The sequence below is a fragment of the Manacus vitellinus genome, unplaced genomic scaffold (genome assembly GCF_001715985.3).
Source record: "Manacus vitellinus isolate BGI_N305 unplaced genomic scaffold, ASM171598v3 scaffold_3_pilon, whole genome shotgun sequence".
Lineage (NCBI taxonomy): Eukaryota > Metazoa > Chordata > Aves > Passeriformes > Pipridae > Manacus > Manacus vitellinus.
The window spans coordinates 25,934,906-25,953,259 of NW_021940535.1; the positions used below are offsets into that span (position 1 = coordinate 25,934,906).

The 18,354-nt window shown below is 35.7% G+C and overlaps 1 protein-coding gene across 1 annotated transcript in view; it reads right to left on the reverse strand.

The window, feature by feature from the left end:
* Positions 1-813: 813 nt before the first annotated feature.
* The window catches only part of AHR (aryl hydrocarbon receptor), a 51,846-nt gene continuing 34,305 nt past the window's right edge, over positions 814-18,354 (reverse strand). The window contains exons 4-10 of the mRNA XM_008920367.3: positions 18,041-18,164; positions 13,680-13,810; positions 12,641-12,843; positions 10,788-10,897; positions 9,156-9,297; positions 7,074-8,355; positions 814-3,856 (exon numbers count right to left, since the gene is read on the reverse strand). Coding sequence (XP_008918615.2) covers positions 3,701-3,856; positions 7,074-8,355; positions 9,156-9,297; positions 10,788-10,897; positions 12,641-12,843; positions 13,680-13,810; positions 18,041-18,164 — 2,148 coding nt within the window. The 3' untranslated portion in view covers positions 814-3,700. The remainder of the gene's footprint in view (positions 3,857-7,073; positions 8,356-9,155; positions 9,298-10,787; positions 10,898-12,640; positions 12,844-13,679; positions 13,811-18,040; positions 18,165-18,354) is intronic.

Here is an 18,354-nt window from a genome sequence, read left to right on the forward strand (position 1 = left end):
TCACTGAGCTTTTGATGCAGTGGCCTACTGCAGGTTAGGGACCACCATGGACGTTAACTTTCATGTTGAATTAGAAATAGGACCAAACTTCATTAATCATAAAGAAAATGGATTTCTCCAGAAGAAAGCATCTTTCTCCTTCAAACAAAACTGGACAGTGAGGTCCTATGCTTCTGGGAATAGGCTGATGTGTGTCTTGAAACTTTTAACAAATGCAACAGACTACAAAAAAAGTATGACCAGTGTTGCTTATATTATTGCTTGATTATTTCCAGATGTTACTTAATAGATTTGAAGTCTTGTTGAATTATTCCAGTATCTTGGTATGTCTTTTTGTACTACGCAAGAACAGTAAGCCACAGGACTGACATACAGAGTTCACAGCCTAGTACGGATTCTGGATAAGACGTGTCAACGCATTACAAGACAATAGTGTAGTTGAAACCAATTAAATTCACCTTCTCATTAAATTTGGTAAACTGCGTGGGGGGTTACAGTGAAACATTTGCTTCAGCATTACACTTGATTTCAAAATGTTATCATGCAAAGACAATGTAGCACACAGAAAACAGCAATATTAGTAAACAGAAAGAAACAAAAAGAATTGTTTCCTTAACTTAAAGTCACTATTTATGAATGGGCACTAAACAGTGAATAGGTTACTAATCGCCAGCTACAGATCACAAAAGAGAACATGCTTCTTTCTAGCAGCATCTATGCAGAAATCATTCCTACCTCAAAACTGTTCAACTGTGAATTTACTGTGACTAAGCAATGAATACAAGAGCCTTCCAACTACTAATTGTGGCTTACTATTTACAAACTTTATTTATAAACTCATTTTCATGCAAGTATAAAATACTAATTCCATGGACAAATACACATTTGTTCACCACTCTAAATTATATACATTGTATTTGCATCTAATATTCAGAGAAGTGCAAAGTCCACAGTGACGTAAATAACAAGTTTTGTAAACTATTAGATGACAAGCTCTCAAAAGATAGTAGTAACAGTATGATAATGTACTTTTGTTGTATACTGCTGAAATCAAACATTTTTGCAGTAAAAGAACATACATTTCAGCTACATTCAAGTGATTATTTTATTACCATGTATTATGTCTTACAAACTTCAGTGGAGATGAGCAAGAGCGCTACAGAACCATACGTTAATGCAAGAGGTGTATTGCATGGTATGTGCAGGCATAGCAAAGGAGAGACAAGAACTGGAAAGAAAAACAAGGTAAGAAAACTTGTACAAAAATGGACAGTAATACTGACTAACACTGGGTTATAATCTTACTTATAACAGACCTGAAGGGCTAATAGAGATCCAATTCAGAAACACCTGTGCACTGTAGGTACAGTTTGGTGCAGATCAAGAGTGCACTAATACAGTCAACGTTTTACGCTTAAGATAATGCACAAAATACGCTGATATGCATATAAACAACTAATTTGTTCACATTAAGTAGAGCAGCACAGTTTTAGTACTGCATCCTTGGCACTTAGTGATAGGACAACATGTATTTGGTTTAACTAAATTCATAAACAGGATATACACTGGTTTTGTAAGATGGAAAACATACATTATCCCTTTGAACCTTCCAGTTTTACAGCATTATTCTAATTTTCAAGTTCAAATGCCAACATGATACACTAGCTAGATATGGAAGACGTTTCAGATATTGGCTTAAAACAAGACCTTGAATTAAAAAAAATTACAGAATCAAAAATTAATTCAAATGATACTAAGTAAATCTGTTACTGATGTAATTTGTGCTGAAAACAAATTCTGAAACTTTAAAAGAAAAAAGCAACCTCATAATACAACCCACAATGTCTTTACGGGCTTTTCCTGAATAGTAATTGCTTCCTTAATGTCCCTTTCATATATGGTAATTTTACTTAAAAGAACTGCTGAAGTTATTAATCTGAACATTTGTAACTGAGTTAGAAGTTTGGCCTAGCATATCATATCACACAGAATGGAAGAAAATATGCTCTTCTTCAAAGGAGCATGTTTCAGCTATGAAAGAATTCCAGTTTTATGTGATTGTCCTTTATTAAACAATATTAACAACTGTCTGGAGAGAGTCAACTTACTTTTGCCTGTTTAAAACAAACTGGCTAAATTGCCATTTTATATTACATATAACAAATGTAATACAATTGTTCTTAACATATGGTGATGTAACACTTTAAAATTAACTGTTTAAAATATTTTACAAAGACATTTTATTATATATGAACTATACAACACACAAGAGTATGAAATATTTTGAACATATACACACTTCTGTATTTTTCATGAAGATTATTATTTTGCACCAAACATTGGTGTCAGCAATTTAACAATCCTCTCAGATAAAAGCAAGCCAAAACCTCAGAATGTTTAGTGAATGTGTTTAGGTTTTTTCTTTCCTGAAAATAAAACATATTAGAAGGAGAATTTCTCTAATGACTTTTCTTTCCCCAGTTTCATATTTTGGACAAAGTTTTTCCAATGGATCAACATACACAAAAAAGAATAACCTCCTGCAGTGCAATTTGCCAGAGATAAAGTTTAAACCAAAACTGACTCTTTCCCCACTAGTAACATTGAAAATGTAATCCTTTTCAATATCCATTTTAATGAAAATATTTGCATAGAGCAGCCTTGTATTATTTCTAAAGAACATTATGAGCGTTTTAACACAAGATAAGGCACATGTTTTTCAGCATTAATAATCTAAAACTAATCCTGAGGATCTGCTCCTCCCCCTCAGCAAAATCTGCTTTTTTAATATACCCTGTATTACCTGAAGAAAGCAGAAAAGCAGTATAGAATAAACCCAAACTCTTTAGCTGAACTAAATTCAGAACATCAACAACTCCTGATAATAGTGTAACAAATCCACAGATAAAGAGTTAAGTCACTCTCTAAACAAATTATCGTTAGAGGGAAAGAAAAAAGATACAGCCAGTAGCACTGTAGATGTTAGCTAAAAGTTCACAGACTACAGATGACATTTATAGTGAGTTTTGCTAAAATAAGCTCCCATCAGAAACAAGGTAGCTAAATTGTGAGGCACTTAAGGTTGACATGAAAAGGAGGAATGCAAGGGGTCTGTTTCATAGAAAACCTGAAGTTGCATATCATATCCTTGTATTAAGCCTTCTATTAAAGTGCTAGAAATGGAGACTTAAAACAAAAGGATTTAAATACAAAATAAGTGATTAAAGAGCTTAGTATGCATTAAAATGAAGTGCTTTTGATTCTTATGAATTTAGAGCTTTTTAATAGATTTTAAAAAATAAAGTTTGGAAATAATCCACGTGTGAAATCATCTTCCTTGTGCCATCGATGCTATTTGTAAAGTGCCCAATTATTTTCTAAACAACAAAACCATTTGCCTTATCTTATGTTGTATAGCATGACATACTCTGTAGTACATATGTAATCCATACTGCAATGACACAGTCAATCTGATGGAAAACAGCACATGCATACTTTTAGTCAGAAGTTTAATTCCACCTGTCACACTAAAAACCCAGGTCTTAGATTACATATCCACCAGTATATAGTGCAACCAACCTCATACTCTCCAAATGTAATTTAGCTGTTAAAGTCTGATGCTCAAAGAGAGACTTATCAAGCTTTTCCTCAGAGCAGCCTGACGCCCAGACAAAATCACAGATGGAGCTCTAGATCTGAATCACATAAATCCACTAGATGCCAAATCTGAGAAGGATCTGGGTTCTTTCGGATGATGATGAGGCTGAAGATGTGTGGCAGTCTGTGCATTACTGATCACATCTAACTGAGAGGGATATGATTCATTTACGTTTCCTCCATTGAAACTGTTTGGGAACTGGCAGGAAAAAAAAGAGCATATAAATGGTTAGTGTGGGAAACCAATTTATTTATAAGTATTTAAAAGTCCTCTTAAAGACACATAGTGGATGAAATAATCTTAAAATACATTGATTAGCTGTAAAACTTTTTTTTTTAAATGATGAATGAGAAGTTAATTTGCATTAAAGCAGGGACTGAATCATCATGAAAACTTACCCATGCTGAAGTCAGCGGAAGCCCTACTTCTGGTTAAGTAAAGAAACAGTTCTGTTATCTAAAGCATAATATAGTTTCCATTTCTAGCAAGTACAGTCTGACTGAGTACTCCTAACTGTCACATTCAGCTGTTACATTTTAAAAGCAACCTATTTACACCATGTCTGCAATGGCATCCAGATTTTACAGCTCTTCCAGGAATGCACATGCAGTCCTATTGGTAAGCTGAAGTGCACTGTGTTCAATCCACTGGGTGAACTATTGCAGGGTGGGCTTTTTTGACAAAGGGTCTTCAAATTGACAATGCCAAGTAAGAGCAATGAATGGCTTTCATCAGTTTTAACATAATTGTTCATAGGATTATTTTAATCAACTGATGTAATGCTTCCTGTCATGCTGTGGAAAAGTCACTTTATCTACAAAATACTCCCTTCAGTAAAAGAAAAGACAAATGCAAAGAAAATACAACAAAGTATTTTAAACATTTCCATCATCTCTTCAAGAGTAGCTTATATCTTAAGTACTCATTCATTCAAGATTTGTCCTCGAAAACATGTCTTACAGATTCATTCATTCATTCAAAATATGCTGGGTTTTGGTTCTTTTTTTCCTTCAACATAAGCATTGAAATGTGACTAACTGTGCACAGTTCTGCTAAGTTTTTAACAACAAGACTACGGCCATGTGAATTAAGTTTTTAATCAAAGTTGACATACTTTTAAAGACAGCTACGACAGCATACCTTAGGATTACTTTTGACAGAAGCAGATTTCTTCGATATTCTTCAACAAGATGACCATGCTCATTTAAATTTTTAAGAACATTCTTGACACAGAATCTAGTACTTAAGAAGTACTAGTACTGCTTAATAAAGGAATACTGACCCCAAACAAGCAGCCAAACTAGGCCTTTCTGTCCACATCCATCACTGAAAATGATTTTAGACTACATTGGATATGATCCTACCACAATTACAAGTTAGGCAGAAGGCAGATGACCACAACAGACCCTTCTGCCTTTCTAATCCTCTAGTCTTTTCATGTAGAAATCAATGGGAGTTAGAAGTCTGAGGAAAGGATAGCAATCATGGCTTGTGCAGCAACATCTGTCCTCTCTCTAGACTCTAACCACTGACAGGGATGTCAGTGTGCTAAATCCAGCCACAAAGACTGTCCTACTTTGGTTTGGCTGTGTGAACACAGGCTCAGACAGCAGTATCCTATCTGCTTAGTCGCATGAGGCTTCTGCTTATGCAGTGCTTCGCAGCCCCACAAAGCACAGGAATACCCTAACAAAATGGGCTGAATTTGCCTCTGGACAACTTAAATAAAGATAATTTTTCACAAAGTGGCCTTTGTTCATTTTTTACGACAACAAACTAAATGCAATATTGTTATTGCAGCCCAGTATTCTTGTAAATATGAAGCAATAGACAATATCTTTTTCAGAGGTGCTGTCTTAGTCATTAAACTTTTTACAGGTAGATGTGAAGAAAATGTAAGGAAGAAAATAACAAAAAGGGGTCATGATTAAGGTAGTGTAACAACAAAATAATCTGCAAAATGAATGTAATTGAAACCAAATATTAAAAATAAAGAAATGAGAAATGGAATTGTGAATGCACTGGTTGTTCAAAACTGATGCATCACACCGGTATAGCTTTTGTGAAAAGAGCAATTCTTTGTTGTTATACAGGCAAACTTGGATGACCCTGGAACTGCTCTGCAATCCTATTATCAAGCACTACGAAAGACTAATAACACTGATGCAGCCAGGCAACATACAGCCAAGCAGTGCTCAAGTTCACACACTGCAGTTCATCAAAGTCACTTCACGCTATTTCAGCCCTTGGGCACTCAGGGAGAAGCTATTCATCTTGCTGAACTATTCTATATTTTAGGTAAATTTCTGCAATTCTGCAATTATATTTTTTTCCAGTAGCGAGGCAGTTTTCAAAGGGTATGTTTTGTACTTGTATTAAGCATATCAAAAACCTGGATATGTCCTAATTGCATTCCTCACCTTTGCCTTGCACAGGTTAAATGCCAATTAATACTTTAATTCTGTAAATGCTTATGCATGTGCATAAGCATTTGCAGGATCAGTACTTCAGAACATTAACTCATTGAGGAAGGAAAAACAAAGAATTGTCGCTCTGTACTTGAGCAGCATTAACAGAAATAAATGGTACAATTGAAAGTACTTCAACAAAGGTTATTCAGTATCAGGAATTTGTAATTATTTTTTTATTTTCAAGTTAATTTTACCTATGAAGTACTGTATTTAAAACTGTAGTGTGTGCTACTACCAGGGCGCTCTCTTCTAAAGCTTTTATTGTGCATTCTCCTTTGTGAAAAAGGTCTAACTTATTGCAAATATAACTTTTTCCTACTCTCTTGTCTTCAGCAGATAATTTAGACAGCAGCTTGAGGAACTAGCTGACTTTCACTGAGAGCAATATATAATTTTTTTTTGCAGTAATATAGTGTGTAGGAGTACAATAGTTCATATTTCATGCCATTCATACATTATAATCTAATACTTTCAGTAATCCTAAAATCATTGAGGAACCTGAGTAGCTAGAGAATACTAACACTTTAAAAACAAGATTTTTTTTCATACTTACAACATATTTAATGAAAATCAGTGTGCCAAGCAATATTACTGACATCACTCCACTCCTCTAAAAAAGGTGTATAAACAAATTCCAAGCTTTTGATCAATCTAGTTTTGTTTTGCTCCTACCAGGAAAATTACTGGTAGGTACAACAGACCAGTTCACTCACTCTTGATTAATATGGCCAACGAGAGCTATCAGGCTGCAGATACACATAAACTCGACCAAATGCAACTCTCCAATATAATGAACAAATAAAGCAAAGACATTCACACACTGCTAACCCATCTGTCTCAAACTCAGCAATTCATTCATGACAAACTCTGCACCCTATTAGCCACCCAAAACAATATAAACTCGATTCAAAATGCAAGCAGTGCAGCAAGGCTGTTTACCATACCTTGTTCACCAATGTTTGTTGTTGTTGATTTGTCATCATAGGATCATATTGCATTTGATCCACGCAGCTGGGCTGTGCCTCCTGCGTGCACTGGTACATAGAAACAGCGCCTGCATAGCATGTTTGAGGAGTTAGCATAACTGACTCAGAGTTTATCCCACACTCAAGATTTTCAGGGACTTGCTGCAAACAACTGAGAAAATCCTCAAAGTTGGAAGAAGCGGAATAGGTCGATCTGTCAAAAGCTGATGCAGGGAAATCCATTTGAGCAAAATTAGAAAGCTGTGGCACCATTGCTGTGGGTTGCTTGTAAGGAATAAAGTCTTGCCTACACTCATAAGGAGAAGTGTTCACTTCTGATTTGTAAGAGAACTCAGATGTAGTGGCATGCATGCTAGGGAACATGTATTGCTGGGGCTGCTGCTGCTGAGAGCAGCCAAGAGGCATGCTGATGCCAGAGCTCCAATTTGTGAACATCCCATTGACTTGCATATGTTTCATCTTTTGACAGAGCTGCTGCTGCTGTTGCCGTTGTTGCTGCTGCTCCATGAGCTGTTTCTGCTGCTGATGAAGTTGATGTGGATCTATGTCTTGCTGTACCAAGCAGCCTTCATTCTGGACCAATGGCTGCTGCTGGTTACACTCTGAATATAAAAAGTCAGATTTATTTAAGGAATCCTGAACATAAGTCAGGATTTCATCAGTTATGTTGATGTCCCCAATGTCATCCACATCAGATAATTCAGTTTTAAAGAACTCCTCATCCTGCTGAATACACTTTAGATCTTCAAAGTCAATACCCAGATTTTTCATGATGCTGTACAAATCACTGGTTTTGTTATCCTGAAAGAGTGCTGCACTGTCTTCAGGAAGTTCAACAGTACTGTCCTGGGAACACTCCATCAGCTCCCGTTTGAGAATGTTGTGACTTCCAGCAGGTAGGAGATTATCTGTCCAACCACTGCTAACCACACCGCCCAGTTCATCCCTACTGTCTGCAAAGAAGTTCCGCTCAAAGGAAAGTTTATGTGCTGCTGGAGGGCACAGATAAACAGACTCATCTTGCCTTAACATGACACCTAGGAGGGAGTTTGGATCAACGGAATCATTGTGTAGCGTTGCTTTGGCTCCTTTTCCCGCTGTGCTTTTACTCTTCGTCTGAGAGGGATCCATAAGGCTTGACATAGGGAAAGATACCTCATATAACACAGCCTCACCAGTGGCAAACATGAAGGGCAACTTCATGTTACGCTTCCGTAGATGTTCTGCCCCTTCTTCATCTCTGAAAATAAATCAGATATGTGCTATAATACTGCACTACTAAACAGTTACCGTAATCTTTTTGTCCTCTGGAATTAATATAAAAAAACCTGAACTATTCTATTTGTAGGCATTTTTCAAATTCCTGCCTATTCCAGCTCAACTTGCCTGAGTTAAACCAACAGGCAGATTATGAAATAAGGAGCTTATAACTGTAATACCACATTTACATATTACATTTCTAATTAAATCTAGATAGCACACACCATTTTCTGTGCATTATGGGCTGAAATAAAAATAAATGGGCTTTGTTCCATGCATTATGCTTTTCCTGGTGTAGCAAGTAAATGAATACTTGAAGTATCTCTTTTTCTCCATTTTTACAGACTCCTTAGCAAAATTATTTAACCTGTATGAAAATGCTGAATTCTATATTAATTAGAAGTCAGTTCAACACCATAAAAGACTGAATTTCTTTACATTATTTGTTGGTGAAATCCAACTGCAGTTGGATTTCTCAATTTTTGCTAATGAAGATACCGAATTAAAAATAGGGTGGATGGAATAACTTTGTTCTTGTACCACTGCCCTTACCCTCTACATGAAATCAATGTCTAAAGTTTTACTCAAAAACGACTATGCCACATAAGTATTGAAATATCAGAATTTTTTAAAGTGTTTGTTAGCAAATTTGAAGGTTTTCTTTTTGGAATTCAGAATCTAAAGGGTGTTTATTAAAAACAAAGAAATCCTTTCTGAATATAAACAGTTTCAAAAGGTCTCAGTTTTTGAAGTATACTACTTCATGCAGAAATGACTTACGTAAGAGGTCTTTGCGTGGCAATGATGTAATCTGGTCTTCCATTTTTGTAGACAAGACGAGCATTTGCCTGTACCCAGGCCCATCGATTTTCTTTGGTTAGAAGCCTAAATACAGTCATTCCACTCTCACCTGTCTTCATCACTAGAGTTAAAGAGTAAGCATACTGTTTACTGTCCAGCAAACAAAACCACAAAAATCTCTATGACAGTCATGAAAGCAATCCCATCTATGTAGCAATTTTACAAATCTCATGTCCTCAATCACACAATTCTGTGTGGCACTAATGCATTTCCAGTGAAACAGGATGATTGATCACTTTAAAAGGTCTAATTTACTGGTAAAATAAAAGTCAAAAGTGCAAGCAATTGTAGGATATCCACTACAGACTGGTAGCATTCTGTATTGAGCTTCATCCTTTATTTCTTCAATAACAGAAATTAATAAATATTAGAACTTGTAAGTGACAAAAGCCTAAGACTCTCCTGTTTCCAAAAAGTGACTATTACTTAAGCAGTTAGAAAACACATTCGTTCTGAATCCAGTACTTTCACATTTTGACTGGTTAATGCAGAGGTACTTCAAAATCTATTTTTCACTCACACTACCACCTCACTAACAATGCTTGATAAACATATTACATTTTCATTGTATATTGTTGAAAAAAAAGTATTTCTAGATAGAAAAATTAAATAAAAAGTATTAGAAGCTTAAGAATCCTAACCAAAAATAATCTTGGATACAAGACCTCTTTTTTTAATCTTAGCATCCTAAGTGGAGCAAAACCAGTTTTAAGACAAAATTTCAAACCATTCATTCTGAAGTTTCATCCCATTCCATTCTGGAACCATTTCTTCCTTATTCTTTATGAAAGAAACAAAACCACTGACAGGCAACAGTGACTGAGCTATATCCAAAACAGAAAATGTGCTTAATAAAGGCTGAGAACTAACATACTGAGGGAGCTATTTAACTTTATATAAGGGGACAAAAGAAAAAAACACTTTCAAGAGAAGTCAGTAGAAAAGAAGAAGTACAAAAATGTCCTGAAGATGACTGTAAATTCTAAAGACAAATATGTTGCAACTAACAAAAAAGTAAAACCAAAGTCCACTAAATAGTTATAGATTAGATAGTTGATACCTATTTCCTTAGCTTAAAACATCATATTTCTCTCCATAAAACGTTAGTTAAAGCAAATTAAGCTGTCAAGAATCAAAACCAGAAATGGGTAGGATACTAGCATGTTAAATCACAGATTAATTTCTGGTAAAAATCTTATACCAGTATCAAAAGAAAATGTTTCATTTAACTTGCTAACAGGAAAGCTATCTTTGAAATAGTCTCCTTGCCCAAAGGAAGTTGTTGAAATAGCAGAAGTTGGGTAGAGCAGAGAAGGAAGTGAGAAGAGCAAGATGTGACAGAGACTGGAATATATATCCTACAAGGGTCTAGATAGGAATAGTAAATATTTCTTCAACCACTATAAGTTTTTATAGGGAGGGAAAGATTACATGAAATAAACAGTGTTCTTTTTGTTAACTTTTACTTTAAACAGTACTTCATATTACATTCATACTGAGAAAATACTCCATACTTTGATTTTTCAGCCTTTCTTGGGGAACAAAACTTACTTCGAATATGATTTTCAGCACAATAAAGCATATCAGCTGCATGAATAAACTGGTATCCTGTTCCTCTCATACACAGCTCTGCTTCAGTGTATCCCAGGACAATCTTTCCTCTGGAAGTTAAAAACAAAAAATTGCAATGCTGCTGATGAACCAAGTCACAGAATAAATGCCAAGCAAGTTAATTATGGCTAGAACATTTCAGACACAAGTGCTAACTATCCTTTGTTGCAATATCAATTGTATGCGGAAACAGGGCAGCTGTAATAAAAAATACAGTTAACAAATCATAAAATCTTAACTAGTCTACCAGCTTGCCTTCAATGACTAGAAATGGTTTCAAAAGCTGTTAGATCACAAAAAAAAAAATGTGGATGCCTACATCTGGACTCTCAATTCCATACTTTTGAACATATTCACTTCTAGCAGGCAGCTCCCATTTGTTACAATGAAAGACACTGTTTTCTTAGCCCTATTTCATAGCATTTACCTGTAGGTGCTTGCATGTAGAATTAAGTAGGGGTTTAACTTTAGCTATCTAAATCTTCTTGTCTAACTCAGTATTTTTAGTAGCTTAAAGTTTAAAACAGGGTCTATCTCATAACTATATCCCCTTTGCTATTTACTGATTTAGGACCCTTGCATTTGCATTTAAACAAGATACACATCAGAGGAGTACTGTCAAGAGCCATGTTTGACCCTGGTAGCTAAAATTAGAGTACTTTACTAGAGGGCAGGGAGATGAAAAACTTAACAGCATTCATGTGATCTCTATGAGATACATGATAAAATAGTCAAAAAGAGACTTAAACAGGACTTGGAACAAGGAAATGGAGAGTCAAAGACAGGATGGCAAAAAAAGGAAAAAGTAGGAATGGGGAACAATATATGTAAAAGTAAAAACTGTTACAAAAATTGAAGGTTTCAAGTTAATGAAAAACAATCAGAAGAAAGAGATGCCTGTGTTAACATTTTGCTAACTTTTACTTGTATCAGTTTACAGAAGCCAAGTAAAACATTTTGGTCTCACAGTAGACAGAATACTGAGTAATTTGATTCTATTCTACAAGTAGGCATAGAAATCCGTATGAGATTCCACTGAAAATTAATCTCAAAGCATTATCAGTCAAAAACAGGAGGGAAAGGAGAATGAAGGAAGGAAGGAGGCCAGAGGCTTTTATTTTGATAAAGAAGCATCTTAATGGGCTTCTTGCCATGTTGATGCAAAGTTACATTATTTTGATCTAGTAATGCACTAGTGTTTCCAAATCTCACATAGGGAAAAGAATGGTTTGGAAATGGGTAAAAGTAGTAATATAAAAAAGGACTTAATTTGTTTATTTTGAAGAAAATGACATTTCCATTGTATTTTACATCTATTTGAACTGAATGAGAAAATATGCATGTAGAATAAAATGAAACACTTTTTCTATCTGTTCTAAAACCAAATTTCAAACCAGATTTAAATATGAAACTTTTCTTAACTCAGTAGTATTCTACCTTTTGGGCTTTTTAGTTTGGGTTCGGTTTGTGCCTTCTTTGCTTTTTGTTTTGTCTTGGTGGGTTTGGGTTTTTTGGGTTGGTTTTTTTTTGAGGGAGTCAGTGGTGCTGTTCTGTTTTTTAAACAACTGAAAGTCAGAAAGCAGTAGGCCATTTCAAGGAAGTAGACTATGACAATCCCATTTCTGTTTACTTACTAAGAGGGCTGAAGAGAAAAACCATAACAGTTTCTAAGCAATCATCACTGAATCAGCATATATACTGAAAGAGTAGCCTGCTTTATATTTCAAATACATACATGAAACCTATCTCATCAGCAAATTATTAGACTATTATGCAGAATAATTTACACCTACTTTGCATCACAGCCAGTAGGTGTGAAATCCAGTTTGTGTTTAGTTCTGAAGATGAAGTTTTTGGTTCGTATCTCAAGGATGGATGGTGGCTGAAGGGGAGTAGCTACTGCAAACAGAGCAAGCTGAGGAGACAAAGTAGCACCATCCTTCCCTTTCTTGTTTTGTCCATGGAGAAACTTTAACCGTCCTTGAAAGTTCATAGCCTTAGGATGAAGAAAAAAGTAATTGTTATATGTTGGAGATATTTAGGAGTAAGATATTTCTGTTATGAAATAAAACATATATTTTTATTTTTTCTAAGTTCATCAGATTCAAACTTTGTAGCATGGCACACATAAAAGTTACCTAGCAAGTATAGAATACTGTTGTTACACTCCTGAGTGTGACACTTCAAGATCTACTAATCAACGCAAAAAGGAATTAATGAAAGGTTGTTCTGTTAAAAAAATCTCCAAACATGTAACAGCAAGTGTCAACTGGGGCTTCTAATATTCTAAAAAACATGGCATTATACATCCATATAATTATAACAACATTTATCTTGCAGATGTATATATTTCATTTTGCAATGGCAAACAATTCTATTTGTAGAAAGTCACTAAGAGGATGATAACATATTTGTTCCAAAATCTACACAATTGACTAACAAAAAGAATTAAAAAGAGCAAGCACAGACTTTCCATAATAAGGGAAAACTATGGTCCTCTTAGTTACTATAACTTAGTGCATCTCAAGATACACAACAGAAAATAATCTTGTAATGCTTTTTTATCTGCAAATCACACAGTACTTTACAAAAGCAGATGCTTATTTGCATTTCACTGAGGAAACTGAGCCATGAGAAATGAGAGAACCTGCACCTGGTCATGACAACATGTTGAAGGAGACATATTCAGTGTCACTAGCTGAAACATTCTGGTTCAAGTAGTTCAGATATCTTTGGAGACTTCGAAAATAAGTTTCTGTACATCTTGTTAGGATAATGCAGATGCTCAACTTTTAAGCGTATGTGGAAGTTTTTACGTAACTCTATACTCACCAGGAATCCAGATGAATTATCCAGGAGGCATCGTAACCTGCAGATGAAATTCCTTTCCATAAAGGAAGAATTCTCTGGAGGAAGTTGGTCTGGGTTATAATAGGTTGCTGGCTGTGAAAAGCCATTATCTCCTGCAGGAAAGGATTATTTATAAGGATTATTTTTAGAAGAACACCTAGTGAAGGCTATCTATAACAAACAATCTTCCGTCTCATAAACAAAGCATCAGGTCATGACCAGAGCAAGAACAATGTAAACTGGAAACATCCTCAGAACCTATAATGATTGCAGCACTGGTTAGTTATCAGTACTTCTGATGGGATTATGTTTTACAGGCTATGGTATTTGAAAACTGCATACAATTTATTTTTAAGTATTTTTTCTTTGGGGTTTTTGTTGTTTGTGTTTTTAATTTATTCATTATGTTTGTCAACAACCTGGATTCTGAATCAGTTGCAGAGAGCAGAGTTCTCAGCAGAGAGCACATCCATGTATCCTATAACAGTAGAGTCTGCAAAAAGGGTTCCTGTAGTAGCAACTACAGGAACTAGGTATTCAAAAATGCAGGAGATCAAATGGTTACTTTTCAGACAGCCAGGTGAAAGCTGTAGCAATAAATAAAAATAAGCATCTTTAGGAAACCACCACAATAAATAAACGTGGGTACTTTCTCTAATGGATGCAAAAGCACTCTGCTAAACAGTGAAAATATTTCTGGGCTCTGCTGATCAAAACACCCTAGTTACCTCTCCGGAGGTACTTGGAGTACTTGTGTTTTGTGGATTGTTTTAAAAAATACTAAAAATCACGACTGTCAGCTAGGATAACAACACAGTTAACCCCTTCAGGAAAAGCATTTGCTGCTAAGTGGCATTTAGAAAACAGACTTAAACATTTGGAATATAAAGTAAAAACAGAAGGTAAATCAAAAACTTCCGATAGAATACATATGGTCTGCATGAGACTACATACGCAGAAATACCAGAGCATGTCTACTCACAGCAAATATAAAACCCCACAAACTGGTAATTCCCTAGGAATTTATATATGTAGAATATTAAGTAAAAACCGTTTAAAATGCTACTGTAGAGTGTTAAATACTCTGTTATTTTAAAAAATAGTCCATGTACTCTGAGAGAACTGATTGTCATGTATGGACAAAAGAATAGTACAGATTTTAAGAACCCATATTGACCTTCCAGAGTTGGAGATGAGGTGGAGAGAGCATATCACTTCATAACGCACCACATTATGTTTTCTGGAACATAATTTTGTCTCTTGGACAGCTGGAAAAACTTACAGATAGGTTCAGTGGTTTGCATAATGGCAAACCAAACCCAAAGGAAAACAAATCCTTACCAAAAGCCAGTTCAATTTATTCTCCTATTAATTCAAGGGTCAGAACTGGAGCCAAATGAGATTGCTGATGGCTCACCACGAGGTCTTGCAACCTAAGGCCATCTAAATCCTACAAAAAATGTTGAGTTATCCAGCTTTTCAGATAAAATCATGAGATACCTTTTTTTTCTTAAAAGAACTGCTATGCAAGGTCATTTTTTTCTGAACAAACTTCAACATATTGAGAAAAAGAAAAAGGGCTCTAGGTTATAGTGTGTACAAAAAGGGATAATCTGAAATTACAGCCATCTGCAAAACTGTGCATTGGCCAAAGCCACCATTATGAGCTAATCCCACAGGACCAGAAACTCAGATCCTTGTAGTCCAAGATAATTACCAGCTAACTTTGATACTATAAAATAACAAATTTCCACACTCATCATATGAATGGTTCTCAACAGACAAAGCAAACTTACTTCCTTACATTCTGTTGTTGCAGATTTTTTTCTTTTTTTATTAATTCCCTAAATGCTGGTGAGAATTTTCAACACTTCTGAGACAGGTTGGATGCTCCCTGAAGAAGCAATGATTATGAAGAAAGAGCAAAGAAACAGCTTGCAAATCCTAACTTATAATTCAAAAATATCAACTCTGACTGAGTGCAGCTCTAGCACTCAACAAGAAGTGCAAGTCCTTCTGCTGGCATCGTTGGCCCTGGTATGCTGGTATGCTCTTCAGCATTTCTGCCACAGGAGAAACTCAGTGTTATTCTTCTGGTAAATACAGAGCTGAAATCTATAGGCTCAGCAGGTTCAGCTGGGTTCTCTGAAGTGTTTGTCAGCTTTCATAGTAAAATGGGCAGTTCCCAAGAGTGAGCAAAGCTTTGGTGGAAGAAGCAGCTCTTGAGACGAGAGGAACTGAAACATGAGGGAATGGGCTTCAAGCCCAAGCCTCCTACCTCTGAGAAAGGAATAATGCTGTGCTTTCTCAGGCAGGTAGGAGGCAGAGATGCTTTACTGCCAGGACCTTGGTGAAGTGACTCACTGTAAAAGGGCAAAGAATCTTACAGAGCATCTGCAATCCCTGGAGCAAAACCACCAGTTAACACTGCAGGGGTTAGAACCCATATCTCTCATGAAGCTCACGCTGGATCTCATCAATACCATGGAGCGATGCCCAGAGCATGCAGTGCATTAAGTCTTTGTCTTTAAGCTCAAGACCATACATGGTTGTGTAGCATGTGAACTTTAAAAGATAATCCAGACTTAAGGCCCCAAAGTAGATATTGGGGACTGAAAAATCAGGATTTTGCAAACTTCTCTGGGAATAAGACAGGACTGGGAGGATTGTCTGGGAAGTACAGTAACAGCTGAGGAAACCAGTGGTTTAGAGGCATACGAGAGTACTGAGTGAGAAATAACCAGTCCAGGCTAACTGAAGCAGTATTAGTTCCCAGACTCAGACTGGAATCTGTGCTGAAGCCTGAGAACAATTATAGTATATCTATAAATATCTACATAATGCTAGATGAATGTATTAAAAAGGAAATTAATTAACTTAGCAAAAATGGAGAGCACTCTCATGATCATAGCATTATCCTTTGTTGTAAATCTGAATTCAGTTTAAAAATCCTCAACATCCAAACCTTTTATGCTACCCAAGGCTCAAAAGTCATCATAGAATCACAGAATGGTTTGGGTTGGAAAGGACTTCAGAGATCACCTAATCAAAGCCCCTGCCATGGGCAGGGACACGTTCCACTAGACCAGATTGCTCAAAGCCCCATCCAACCTGGCCTTCTGAACACTTTCAGAAATGGGGCATAACTAGAAGCTTTTAGTAAACTAGAAACACAAGATATGAAACAAACAATTGCAATCCTGCTCAGCACTTTCAGTGATTCAGTCAAATCTGTTGTCAATTCAACCTGGTGTTGTACTTTTTAAACATAACCTTTCATAAATTCATATGCACTTGCTTAAGCGCTATAGAACACCATTTCACTCTAAAGCAAACAATAAGTCACCACACAAAAATCTGGTTTCTGAGTGCCAGCAGCTGTTTGCTATACTAAATTGTACTATTAACTACTTGTGCAGCATATGCAGCAGGACTGTTTAGATTGATTCATAGATGATATAGCAATGTTGACCACTAAATGAAAAAATGAAATATACTGAGCTGTGTTTCAAACATCACAACATTTGTTGTTTTTAATTTCTCTATCAAATCATGGCCTTTCCATACTCTAAAATATTAAATATGAAACTGCTAAGAGTTTAAAATCAAGTTACTTTATGAATGGTAGATTTATTAAAAGCACTATGGACTTCTTACAGATTAAAAAAAAATACCTATAATCAAGTCACAGTAACAGAGAATTTTACCTACATATTTCATTAGCAGTTGTGTAAAATGGAGAATTAAAATAGAGCAGTTATTGTAATTATAAGGCAGGCACATGCTTCCTGTATTACATGTAACTATCTGTACCTACACATCTTTGTTCTGATATATAGGCAATGCCTTTCCCCTTAGTTTTTTTCTCAATATAGCAGGTCACTTAAGCATCAGCCAATAACGTGACAACCCAATGCTCTTACAAGCATACTATTTGATCTTAATGGCTCATCTATTTCACCTTTTATTCCTCTACCCCTTTTATGGCCAAGAGAAGTGCTGGTCTACATGGCAAGGAATGCACTGTTCCCTATATTAACACCATCACTAACACATTCTTAGACTGATCAGACATGTAAGACATTGTCATTTATGCTCCAAATTAAAATCTTCCAATTTAAAGTGTAATTAATATTTTTATGATGTTGTGCTGTGAATAGCAGTGCTTATTTAAAGTGCAAAATACAGTAATTCTTACTGTTGCCTAAATAAAATTCTACTAAGTTTAAAAGATGTTATTCCTTCCTTTCTCCACATAAAGTTATCTAAACTTTTTTACATACACAAATTTGAAAAACCCAGCTAATCAGACAGATAAACACAGAAATTGGCTGCATTCTTACCTTGTACATTTGGTCCAGAATCTGCTGACTGGGTAGGATTTAATGCCCAGTGTAGCTGTCGCTGAAACTCAGGTCTGTCTTCTGTGTGAATCAATTCAAATACACTCTGGTGTATAATATCCGACTATGTACAAATGAAAAAAGGTGGGAAAGAACAAGAATAAGAAAATTATATGACAATATGATATAAGTTGTCTGGTTGACAACACTGCTATGGATATGGGAAAATCCAGTTTCCTCAGGGATAAAGACATACAACCACATGCACGTGGCAAAGCTTCACAAAACAGTTTTTAGCAGCACAGAGAATTCAG